The 13,046-nt window shown below is 43.8% G+C and overlaps 1 protein-coding gene across 1 annotated transcript in view; it reads right to left on the bottom strand.

The window, feature by feature from the left end:
* Positions 1–11,979, bottom strand: part of TYR (tyrosinase) — a gene marked incomplete at both ends in the record, with an annotated part of 63,417 nt that extends 51,438 nt beyond the window's left edge. Inside the window, one exon of the mRNA XM_083362139.1 lies at positions 11,161–11,979. Within this exon, the coding sequence (XP_083218265.1) occupies positions 11,161–11,979 (819 nt within the window). The remainder of the gene's footprint in view (positions 1–11,160) is intronic.
* Positions 11,980–13,046: the final 1,067 nt, after the last annotated feature.

Raw genomic sequence — 13,046 nt, 5'->3', positions numbered from 1 at the left:
TCCTCAGGGTGCCGTCGGCCAGACAATGTCGGCTGGCGACCCCCAGGGGGAGGGCCTTCTCTGTGGGAGCGCCAGCCCTTTGGAATCAACTCCCCTTGGAGCTCCGGATGGCCCTGGACCTCCGGTCCTTTCGCCGCGACCTCAAAATGTTCCTTTTCGATCAGGCTGACCTGGATTTATGATGGGTTTTTAAAAGTTTTAATTTTTAACTGTGTAATTAATATTTGGGGCTGTTATTTAATTTTTTTCTTAACTTTTGCACTGTTGTTTTTTATTGCTGTTAGCCGCCCTGAGTCCTCTGGGAGATAGGGCGGCATATAAGTCCCTCAATAATAAATAAATAAATAAATAAATAAATAAATAAATAAATAAATAAATAAATAAATAAATAAATAATCTTTTGCAAGCCAGGATGTGCAACTTAGAGAATACCTTTCAAACCAACACAACAATGTTTGAATCTCACTAAGCATCCTGGCACAATGAAGCATCCTGGCACAATTAATTTTGATTTATTAACTGGTGTAAACTATTAACTATCAGTTAAATAAGTCAAAATTAATCAAACCCAATTGTCTGGAGCCTATTGGTATCGCTCTCTTGTCCATAGATGGTGTCAGTTTAACTATAGAGACCAAAAAACAAATAAATATAGTCTAAAGAAAAGAAGAAATAGGGGCGACATGATAGCAGTATTCCAGTATTTGAGGGGCTGCCACCAAGAAGAGGGGGTCACTTTGTTCACCAGAGCACCAGAGGGAAGGACGAAAAACAATAATTGCAAACTGATCAAAGAGAGAAGCAACCTGGAATTAAGGAGAAACTTCCTGACAGTGAGGACAATCAACCAGTGGAACAGCTTGTCTCCAGCAATTGTGGGCGCTCCATCACTGGAGATTTTTAAGAAGAGGCTAGACAGTCACTTGTCTGAGATGGTATAGGTTCTCTAGCTTGAGCAGAGGGCTGGACTAGAAGACCTCCAAGGTCCCTTCCAGCTCTATTCTGTTCTGTTCTGTTCTGTTCTATTCTATTCTATTCTATGAGGACTCTGAGGACACAGATAAACCTCCAGGTGGCCTCAACGACTCTCTAAAAGAATGCAAATGACCGGCTGTCTGCAAGGAGTATAAATCCTTCCATTTCCCACCATCCAGTCAGAGCTGAAGAAGCTTCTTGGATGAGAAGGGAAACGTCTTCAAAGAAAAACAAGAAAGTCCAGCTGCACCTTTGGGATTTTTTTAACTGATTAATAATCACAAGTCAAATGGCAATGACAGGATGTCAAGGCAAAGGAGGGAGACAGCTTGGAAAGTTTTAAGAATTTGTTTATAATATTTAGATATACAGGTAGTCCTTGACTTAAAACCACAACTGAGCCCCAAATTTCTCTTGCTAAACCAGACATTTTTTAAGGGAGTTCTGTCCCATTTTACGATCATGCTTGTCACCGTTGTTAAGTGAATCACTGCAGCTGTTCAGTTAGTAACACGGCTGTTAAGTGAATCTGCCTTCCCCATTGACTTTGCTTGTCAGAAGGTCGCAAAAGGGGATCACGTGACCCTGGGACGCTGCAGCCGACATAAACAGGAGTTAGTTGCCAAGCTTCTGAATTTTGACCACGTGACGACAGGGATGCTGCAATGGTCGTAAGTGTGAAAAATGGTCACAGTCACTTTTTTCAGTGCCGTTGTAAGTTTGAAGGGTCATTAAATGAACTGTTATAATTTCAGGTCTACCTGTATTGTTTTTCCCATGCACAATTCACACACACACACACACACACACACACACACATAGGTGTTTTCTTTGCCCAAGTTTTATTGCCTCATTTTTTTTCTTTTCTTTTCATGGCCCAAAATGGAATCCACAATCTGTGTGTGGGGGAAGGGAAGTTCTACAAAAGTCTATATATATAGGTAAGGGCTGTTACCTTCCCACCGTAGTGGTCTCTATTTTTCTACTTGCATTTTTACGTGCTTTCGAACTGCTAGGTTGGCAGAAGCTGGGACGAGTAACAGGCACTCACTCTGTTACGCGGCACTCGGGATTTGACCCGCCAAACTGCCGACCTTCTGATCGACAAGCTCAGTGTCCTAACCCACTGAGCTACTGTGTCCCTACACACACACACACACACACACACACACACAGACAGACACGCACACAGACACATACTGTATATACACATACATACATACATACAGTGCTTTTTTTGTAAAAGAAAAAGGTGCCGGAACTCACACATGTCATACAACCCGCCTTGCCTATCCTACAAGGTTCCATCCAAAAAAGGTGCCGGAACTCTGTTCTGAGCGTTCTATGAGGAAAAAAGCCCTGCATACATACATACACACACACATATATACATATACACACACACACACACACACACACACACACACACATTTATATTTATTTATATTTTCACAAATATGAGCTGTCACTGTTGTGACTATTGCCTGTCGATGGCTTTCGGTTAGGCTGAAACAGGAAATAAAGATTTGTCCCATGTTTGGGGCCTAGCAAGATAATCTAAATAGTTAAGAAGCATTTAACACACATTTATATACGTATATATCTCTTTTAATTTTTGTATTTTGTCTTTTAACATGTACTGCCCTGTTCACCGCCCTGAGTCCTTCGGGAGAAGGGCGGTATACAAATAAAATTAATAATAAAATAATAATAACACACACACACACACACACACACAGAGAGAGAGAGAGAGAGAGAGAGTTCAGACTCTGAAATCCATCAAGCAGGCCCTTCCCCCCTTTCAGTCCTAACTAGAAAACTCACCTGTCACTTGAGTGGATTACAATCAACATTTACCTTCAGGGAAAATGGAGGGAGGGGGGGACTAAATGGCTTTTTTATAGCTTTGATGTCAAGAGCAGGTGCCTCTTAAGCCTGGGAACGTGTGGAAAATAGGGCTTGCAAATTCGTTTAGCGAAGGACTAACAACAGTTGGCTGAGGAAGACTTAAAGGTTGGGGTGGGTTGCTTGCGAGGGGGGGGGAAGAGAAGTCAGTATTTCACCCAGCATTCACAGTTATTGCAGTTTCCATGGCAACGGCCTCCCGAGAATAAAGTATGGCCTCTTTTCTTCAGAAGAAAGGTATCTTGAGTAAGAAATAGAAACTTCCGCAGATTTCCCTTCCCCTCCTCTGTTTCCCCCCCCCTGCCTTCAATTGACAACTCTTGAGGGTTCCCTGACTTTCTTTTGTGTAACTGTCATTTTATTATGGCTGGTTAGGTTTAGGGTTACCCTTGCAAATCCCCCACACTTCGCCCCCTGCCCTTGCAAAAGAACCAGCTTTTAAAAAAAAATACTTTTGTGCATTTCCCAATGTGATGCCTTGAAGAAGAAAAAAAAAAACCTCATTCTTTCCTTTTCCTTTTTCTTGTCTGGGTTTTGTGCTATGCCTGATAAGAGTTCCAGCATGCAGCACAGCAAAACGGGGGTTATTTTGACACCACAAAGAGCCTCCAGCGTTTCCTTCTTAAGTGCTACAGGGAGTGTGGTTTTCATCTGGCTTGCACTGATGTGATTCCAAGGAGTCCATCTGAATTTTGAGTTGTATGACAGGTCTGACAAGAGTTGACAGACAGACAGACAGAAATGATGGATGGATGGATGGATGGATGGATGGATGGATGGATGGATGGATGAGAAAGAGAGAGAGAGAGATGGATAGATGGATAAGAGATAGATAGATAGATAGATAGATAGATAGATAGATAGATAGATAGATAGATAGATAGATAGATAGACAGACAGACAGACAGGTAGATGGATGGATGGATGGATGGATGGATGGATGGGTGAGAAAGAGAGAGAGAGAGATGGATAGATGGATAAGAGATAGATAGATAGATAGATAGATAGATAGATAGATAGATAGATAGATAGATAGATAGATAGATAGATAGATAGATAGATAGATAGACAGACAGACAGACAGACAGGTAGATGGATGGATGGATGGATGGATGGATGGATGGGTGAGAAAGAGAGAGAGAGAGATGGATAGATGGATAAGATAGATAGATAGATAGATAGATAGATAGATAGATAGATAGATAGATAGATAGACAGACAGACAGACAGGTAGATGGATGGATGGATGGATGGATGGATGGATAGGTGAGAAAGAGAGAGATGGATAGATGGATAAGAGATAGATAGATAGATAGATAGATAGATAGATAGATAGATAGACAGACAGACAGACAGACAGACAGACAGACAGACAGACAGACAGGTGGATGGATGGATGGATGGATGGATGGATGGATGGATGGAGGGCAGGAAAGCAGGCAGGCAGGAAAGGAGGAGAGTACAAGTAGTCTTCAACTTACAACAGTTTGTTTAGTGACCATTCAAAGTCACAACATCACTGGAAAAAAAAGGCTGATGACTATTTTTCACACGACCATTGCATGGTCCTGTGATCAAAATTCAGATGCTTGGCAAATTGGAAGTCCTTGACTTTCTCCCACAATTCCTGTTGCTAAGCGAGACAGTTGTTAAGTGAGTTTTGTCCCATTTTGCAATTATTCTTGCCATAGCTGTTAAATGAATCCTTGCAGTTGTTAAATTAGTAACACGGCTGTCAAGTGAATCTGGCTTCTCCACTGATTTTGCTGGACAGAAGGTCACCAAAGGGGATCCCATGACCCCTGGTGAAACTGCAACCGTCATAAATATGAATCAGTTGCCGAGCGTCCGAATTTTTACAAACAAGCAGAAAAATGGGAGGTTAGCAAAAGCACCACCTGTGCCTTTTGTTCACCTTGCCAACATCCACCTCCTTGGTTATATAGCTTTTCCTGGAGGATAATTTGTTACAAATGAAGGCAAACATATGTGTCCCAGGATAACGTTGCAGGATCCAATCTGGATCCTGGGAGATACCTCCAGTGTAATCTACTGAATCCCCTGCAAGGATTGCCCATGTAGTTATGTAGGACAGTCAGGAAGAAAGCTAACATTCAGATTACAAGAACACAAGAGAGCGGTCAAATGCGGAGACCTGAACTCATTGCAGTGAACAATGACATACTTTCAGTTTTGCAGCTACTAAGATTGTTGGCTGAGCAAGTACAAAGATAGCCAGGGAACTGATTGAAGCCTGGGAAACAGGCCCCTTGTCACTCAATAAGACTGCTGATTTACCACCAGCTTATCAGGAGCCAAGGACTTGGCACACAAGGAAACAACCGCCAAGGACTTAATAGCCAGCCATCAACACCCAATCAACCAATAAGAAGCCACACCAACCAGGCACCATATAAATACTACGCATAGATTAGGCCAAAGCAGACAATTCTGGTGAGAGAGAAATTGAGTGGGCTCCACAGCACAGGTCCGAAAGCTCGGAAGACTAAACATCTGGTCCCGGTGACCAACCCAGATTGGATCCTGATAATTTGTTAGATTGGAATTTATTGTACAATTAAGACATTTTCCTCTTATTATTTCCCTCAACTTCCTCAAACTCCTTACCCTTTGCATGTGGTTATAAAAGAAAGCTTTCTTTAAGAAAGAAAAGCACAGTGCATTATTTGGACACTGTTCTGCAATCACAGTTATATGCCATTATTTCTAATCAAAATTGTGCTGATTTCTCAACTCTGCTTCCTAATATTCAAATGATAATTACTGCTTCCTAATATACAATTGATAATCACTGCTAGAAAATCCCAGGTCCTCTCAAGTAATATTGAAAAGACTGGAACGATGGCATCTTATCATATTTCCAATGGCATGTCTACATTTCTTACTATTCTACCCAACTGACTATTCCTGTTGAAGAACCAGCCTTGGACACCCCAATTTTTTTTCCAAGTGGAGTTGCTGGTTAGCACAAAATGAATTCATTTCATTTCATGCTCTTCAGAGAAGAACAACTAATATGTTAAAGGTCTGGAGACTAAAACATAGGAAGAACGGTTATAGAAACTGGATATGGCTAGTCTAGAAAAATGAAAGGACTGGGGGGGGGGACAGAATAGCAGTATTCCAGTATTTGAGGTTTTTAAGAAGAGACTGGACAGCCACTTGTTTCAAATTGTACAGGGTCTTCTACTTGAGCAGAGGGTTGGACTAGATTCTAGAACAGACATGTCAAACACAAGGCCCGGGGGCCAGATCCGGCCCGTGAAGTGGTTTCATGCGGCCCGCGAAGCCATCCTGGAAACAGTGAGGGAACGGCCCCCACTGCCTTGGCCCTGGCCTAGAGACCCTCCTCCTGCCAGAGACCCTCAGATCTGTCCCACTCCTGCCCAGGCCCCCATAGGCACCCTTGATGCCAACGATGTAGAGCTGGCCACGCCCACCCAGTAGGCCATACGCACGCTAGCCATGCCCACCCAGTAGGCCACGCCCACCCTGGCCACACCCACCCAGCCCCTTGAGGGCAATCGCAATGCTGATGCGGCCCTCAATGAAATTGAGTTTGACACCCCTGTTCTAGAAGAACTCCAAGTTCCTTTTACAGCTCTATTCCGATTGACTGAAATGAAATGAAATAGCATCAAAGAAACCACTCAGTTTTGCCTTCTTCACCCAACTTTTTAGAATTTCAAATTCTTCCCATAGCATTTATCCACCTTTTGATGCATCTGGAACTCTTGTCGATGGAGATACTCAGTTATCCAGGTCATGGTTATCCCAAAGGTACTTTTTCCAAGAGGCAACTGGACTTTCTTTCAATTTTGAAGTGAAGAAGCTTCTTGTATGAGAAGCAAAACATCTTCAAGGAAAAACAAAGGAAGCCCAGTTGCCTCTTGGAAAAACAACAACAACACACCTATGGAACTCTACTGTTTTCAGAATCCCATTTTACCTAGAGCAGGGATAGGCAACCTTAGGTCTTTTATGAGTCGTGGACTTCAACTCCCAGAATTCCTGAGCCAGTATGGCTCAGCTTGGAAACCTCTCTCTTTCCCCTCAGCACGGCTGGCTCAGGAATTCTGGGAGTTGAAGTCCACGAGTCATAAAAGACCCAAGGTTACCTACCCCTGACCTAGAGGTTTAAGACAAACTGGCTGGTCAAACCACTCTGCTGCAGTGTTAATCTTCCAGTCTTTTGCCTGTTGATGTGCTGTATTTGCATCCTGATCGCCCTTTTTTAAAAAAAAAACAAAATAGTACACTGCATTTCCAATGTGTTGTAAGTCACCGTAAGCACTATGGCTGGAAGACAGAATATCCCTTGGGATGTCAGCTAAAAAGCATTTCAAATGGCAAAACTCATCAATATTTCTGAGTCTGAGCTATTGCCACTGAGAATATACACATCCCAGGACTGGCATAAATCATCTTCATTTCATACGATACGTTTGTAGCAATATGCAAGATAAGGCTAGATCTTCATAGCTTTCTATTCTAAAAGTAGGCTAAAACAACCATTCTCTGCTACGTTTGGGTGCAAGAAATCCCAATACATTTTGTAAAGGTAGTCCTCAGTTTACAACCACAACCAAGCCCGAAATTTCTGTTGCTAAGGGAGACATTTGTTAAGTGAGTTTTGCCCCATTTGACGACCTTTCTTGCCACACTTGTTAATCCCTGCGGTTATAAAAATTTGTAATACAGTTGTTAAGTGCCTTCCCCGTTGATTGTGCTTGTCAGAAGGTCACAAAAGGGGATCTCTATTTATGCAACCGTCATAAATAGTTGCCAAGCATCTGAATTTTGATCACATGACCGCAGGAATGCCACAATAGTGGCACAAAAGTGTGAAAAATCCTCCTAGGTCACTTTCTGAGTGCTGTTGTAACTTGGAGCGATCATTAGACAAATGGCTGTAAGTTGAGGACTACCTGTAATATGGGACCTTATGACACTGTAAGGAGCGCTAAAGCTTGAGAAGCTATTGTGCTGCAAATACATACAATCATACACATATATCTGTAAGGTAAAGGTAAAGGTTCCCCCGCACATGCGTGCTAGTTGTTTCCAACTCTAGGGGCCGGTGCTCATCTCCGTTTCAAAGCCGAAGAGCCAGCGCTTGTCCGAGGACGTCTCCGTGGTCATGTGGCCGGCATGACTGGACGCCAAAGGCGCACGGAACGCTGTTACCTTCCCACCGTAGTGGTCCCTATTTTTCTACTTGCACTTTTACATGCTTTCGAACTGCTAGGTTGGCAGAAGCTGGGATGAGTAACAGGCGCTCACTCTGTTATGCGGCACTCGGGATTCGACCCCCAAACTGCCGACCTTCTGATCGACAAGCTCAGCGTCCTAACCCACTGAGCCACCGTGACCCTTTTTATATATATCTGTATCCAAGCCCTATTCAATGCAGGGATTCAAACAAAAGCCAGTAGCCAGACAGATGGCTACTGACTTTCGGTCTCCGCTTACCATGGCATATCAAGTAAAGGATAAAGCTGTTTAGTTGGTTCTACTGCTGAACTATTCCTGCCACTAGGATCTGTTTTCTAACAATCAGGTAGAAACTGCTTTCCTGGTGTTTTGCACTTAGGAATAAGAGAAAACAACTCTTCCATTTGGCATCTTTTCAGGTACTTGAAAAATGCTTTCTTCTTCTCCCTCAGTCTCCCTCAAGGCTAACCCTATTCAGCTCTTTCAACTTCTCTTCACAGACATAACAAAACAACAGAATTGGAAGGGACCTTGGAGGTCTTCTAGCCCACCCCTCTGCTCAAGCAGGGGATCCTATACCATTCCAGACAAATCGTTGTCCAATCTCTCCTTAAAAACCTCCAGTGTTGGCGCACTCACAACTTCTGAAGGCAAGTTGTTCCGCTGATTAATTGTTCTCACCGTCAGAAAATTTCTCCTTTATTCCAGGTTGCTTCTCTCTTGGGTTAGTTTCCATCCGTTGCTTCTTGTCCTGCCTTCAGACGCTTTGGAGATTAGCTGGACTCCTTCTTCTTTGTGGCAGCCCCCGAGGTATTGGAACACTTTATCCTGTCACCCCTTGTCCTTCTTTTCATTAAACTAGACCTACCCAATTCCAGCAAGCAGGATTAGTTTCTAGTTCTCTGATCATCACTCTTGTCCTTCTCTGAAACAGTTCCAATTTCTCTGAATCTTTTTGTTGTTGTTGTTGTTAGTTGCGAAATCGTGTCTGACCCATTGCGACCCCATGGACAACGTTCCTCCAGGCCTTCCTGTCCTCTACCATCTTCTGGAGTCCATTTAAGCTCACGCCTACTGCTTCAGGGACTCCATCCAGCCACCTCATTCTCTGTCATCCCATTCTTCTCTTGCCCTCAATCTTTCCCAGCATTAGGCTCTTCTCCAGTGAGTCCTTCCTTCTCGTTAGGTGGTCAAAGTATTTGAGTTTTAGCTTCAGGATCTGGCCTTCTAAAGAGCAGTCAGGGTTGAATGACAAAATGACAATAAATGTTTATCTATCTATCTATCTATCTATCTATCTATCTATCTATCTATCTATCTATCTATCTCTAGCTACCTATCTACCTAGTCTAGTAACAGTCAATGTGTATATTCCATTTCTTTGAAAAGAAAACCTGAAATCAGGATCTTATGGAACAAATTGGAATGCTACTTGAATGCAGGTGGTCCTCGACTTACAACAGTTCCTTTACTGACCTTTTGAAGTTACAATGGCACTGGGAAAAAATGGGGTATGATCAAATTTTCATAGTTACAATGTCGCAGCTTCCCCATGGTCATGTGATCAACATTCAAGTTGCTTGACAACTGGCTCATATTTATGACAGTTGCAGTGTCCCTGGGGTCATGTGATCACCTTTTGCGAACTTCTGACCAGCGAACCTCTGACCAGCAAAATCCATGGGGAAGCCCAAGTCACTTAACAACTGTGTGGCTAACTTAACAACTGCAGTGCTTCACTTATCAAGTGTGGCTAGAAAGGGTGTAAAATGGGGCAAAACTCAATTAAGAAATATCTCACTTGGCAACAGAAATTTGGGACTCAGTTGAGAGAGAGAGGGAGAGAGAGAGAGAGAGAGAGAGAAAGAGGGAGAGAGAGGGAGGGAGGGAGAGGGAGGGAGAGAGGGAGGGAAAGAGAGAGGGAGGCAGAGGGAGGGAGGGAGAGAGGGAGAGAGAGGGAGGGGGAGAAAGAGGGAAAGAGAGAGGGAGAGAGAGAGAGGGAGGGAGGGAGGGAGAAAGGGAGAGAGGGAGAGAATAGAATTCTTTATTGGCCAAGTATGATTGGACACACAAGGAATTTGTCTCCAGTGCAGAAGCTCTTAGTGTACATGCAAATGATAAATCATGATCACAATCATAAAATACAATCATCATAAATCATAAACTACAACACTCAGTGACAGTCTAAATAAGAAATCCTACTAAATTCTAAATATGTACTAAATAAAAGCAATCAACATAAATCATAATAGGATACTGAATAAGTACAATCAAGATAAATCATAAGGTACAAACAACGTTATAGTAATAAGATGCTAAAGAAATAGGTAAATAGGGGATAGGAAAGATGAGACGGATAATAGTAAACAGATATCTATATATCTATCAGATAGAAGATCTATAGATATCGATATATAGTATGTTGTTGTTAGTTACGAAGTCGTGTCTGACCCATCGCGACCCCATGGACAACATTCCTCCAGGCCTTCCTGTCCTCTACCATCTTCTGGAGTCCATTTAGGCTCACCCCTACTGCTTCAGTGACTCCATCCAGCCACATCATTCTCTGTCGTCCCCTTCTTCTCTTGCCCTCAACCTTTCCCAGCATTAAGTTCTTCTCCAGTGAGTCCTTCCTTCTCATTAGGTGGCCAAAGTATTTGAGTTTTAGCTTCAGGATCTGGCCTTCTAAAGAGCAGTCAGGGTTGATATCCTCATAGATAGTATAGGTATACTGGTATACCTAGTAAAGGTAAAGGTTCCCCCGCACATGAGTGCTAGTCGTTTCCAACTCTAGGGGCCGGTGCTCATTTCTGTTTCAAAGCCGAAGAGCCAGCGCTTGTCCAAGGATGTCTCCGTGGTCATGTGGCCGGCATGACTAGACGCCAAAGGCGCACGGAACGCTGTTACCTTCCCACTGTAGTGGTCCCTATTTTTCTACTTGCATTTTTATGTGCTTTCGAACTGCTAGGTTGGCAGAAGGTATACCTATACCAGTATATCTATAATTCCTCTCCCTCCTCCTCCCCACCTCCTGCCTATACGTACTTGCCACGAAGAGAAGAAGGATGCTGGGCTCAATAGGTTTGCTTGACTCGGATGTCTGCCTCCCATGTATTCATCTGTACAGATGTCACAGCCTTCAGCATCTCTCCAATCCCAGTAGGGTATGGTGAAATCTTCATTCCCAGTAAGCTTCTGGATCTCACGTTCCCACAGGAGCAAAAACAGCCGATGCCAAGGAAGGAAACCCGGAGCTTCGTGTGCAAAGTCGATATCCCTCCAGACGTTGGTGCCTCCGAGAAGCGTGTCTCGAGACGCGTAATAATGCATCCAGACAAAAAGGTCATAGACACTGGTGTCTCGGAAGATCGGGGTGCTGCCGTTGTTCATCTGGGCATACGTCCCAGCGGCAAGGACGAAATCCCGGCTGGTTGTATATTTTGCCAAATTGAGATAGGCAAGGAACTGGTAGCTTTCTCTGGCGCTCAGCTTGAAGATGTCTTTCCTTATGCGCAGCTTTCTCTCCGTGCAGTTGGGTCCTGCAAAGTTGAATTTGCAATCTCCGCAGTTGTATCCCATAAAGTTGCCTGAGCACCTACAAGTCTTGTTGTAAAACACAGCTGGCCAGTCTTCTCTGTCATCCACTCCGGAGAAAGGGAACTGAGGGCCGAGAGGGGCAGCTGAAACAAGAGCCCCTCTGCAAAATCCTCGGTTTGAAAGCTCTCCACAAGGAGAACCATCTCCAGGCCATGGAGGACAACATTCCTTCCTCAGCAAGTTGTCTGAGTTAGCACACGCCCGAGGGAACTGGCTGGACCCAAGGGGCAGGATCCCCAAAATCACGCTTATAGAAAAAAGAGACATTGCCTTGCAAACCGCACAAAATCTAGTCTCCTCTCCTAGGTAGTTCAGTCAATTCCCGACAAGCAAGATTTTATCCATCTCACTGGCTCAGAAATTCTTCTTGCATATTTCTTCCCGGTGCCTCATTCAACTGTGCTTCCCCCCCCTCTTGATCCGTACACGCACACTTCTGTAATCTGATTATCACATGCTCTGGGCTTCATCCAAGAAAGTTTTACCCACTTTCTACTCTAGTTATACAGAGACTCTTTTTTTTTGAACTTCATCTTCTGCCAAGCACATGACTTTTGACGTGCTGGATTGTAATGCTTTCTCACACCAAGCTACTTATATCGCTGGGTTCCTGGCGAGGTGGACGAGGATGAACATTTGAGTGATAGGTGGTGGTGGTGGTGGTGGGGAAATACTCAACTTTTCAAGTCAAGTTTCTTGAATAAAAGGTAACAGTAAATGTTTCCTTGTCGGTCATGTCTGACTCTTAAGTTTCTCGGCTGAGGGAGCCAGCATTGTCTGAAGACAATTTCTGTGGTCATGTGGCCAATCTGGCTACACACCAAAAGCACACAGAAAGCTGTTACCTTCCCACTGAAGTGGTACCTATTAATCTAATAGCATTTGCGTAATGTATTGGGCCTTTTACTTGAACTGTTTTCATGTGTCTTTTGAATGCTGCTTAAGATTTGCTTAATTAGGGTGTCTGTCGCTGACTACCCAGACATGCAGTCTCCAGGACGATCATTGGTTGGCTCTGGGGCAGGAATAGGTTCCTTTAAACCTATTGGCCGCCGCCTAGTGGCCAACCGTATAAGTAGCTGCGCAGAAGCCTCTGATTCAGTTCTGTTCCTGTTACTTCAATAAAGCAATGTTCCTGTTTGAACCCTCTCGCCTCGCCTCCTGCTTCCAAAGAACCCACTACACAACAATTTGCATACTTTTAAACTGCTAACTGGGCAGGAGCTGGAGCAAGTAACAGGAGCTTTTGGGTGAAGCTTAAGTCACGAATGCAGGGTGTCAGCTCTCCAGCTGACAAGCTCAGCATCTCTAACCATCACAAGCCATCATGCAAA

Source organism: Vipera ursinii (assembly GCF_947247035.1).
Source record: "Vipera ursinii genome assembly, chromosome: 4".
Taxonomy (NCBI): domain Eukaryota; kingdom Metazoa; phylum Chordata; class Lepidosauria; order Squamata; family Viperidae; genus Vipera; species Vipera ursinii.
This window is presented reverse-complemented; position numbering and strand designations above follow the sequence as displayed.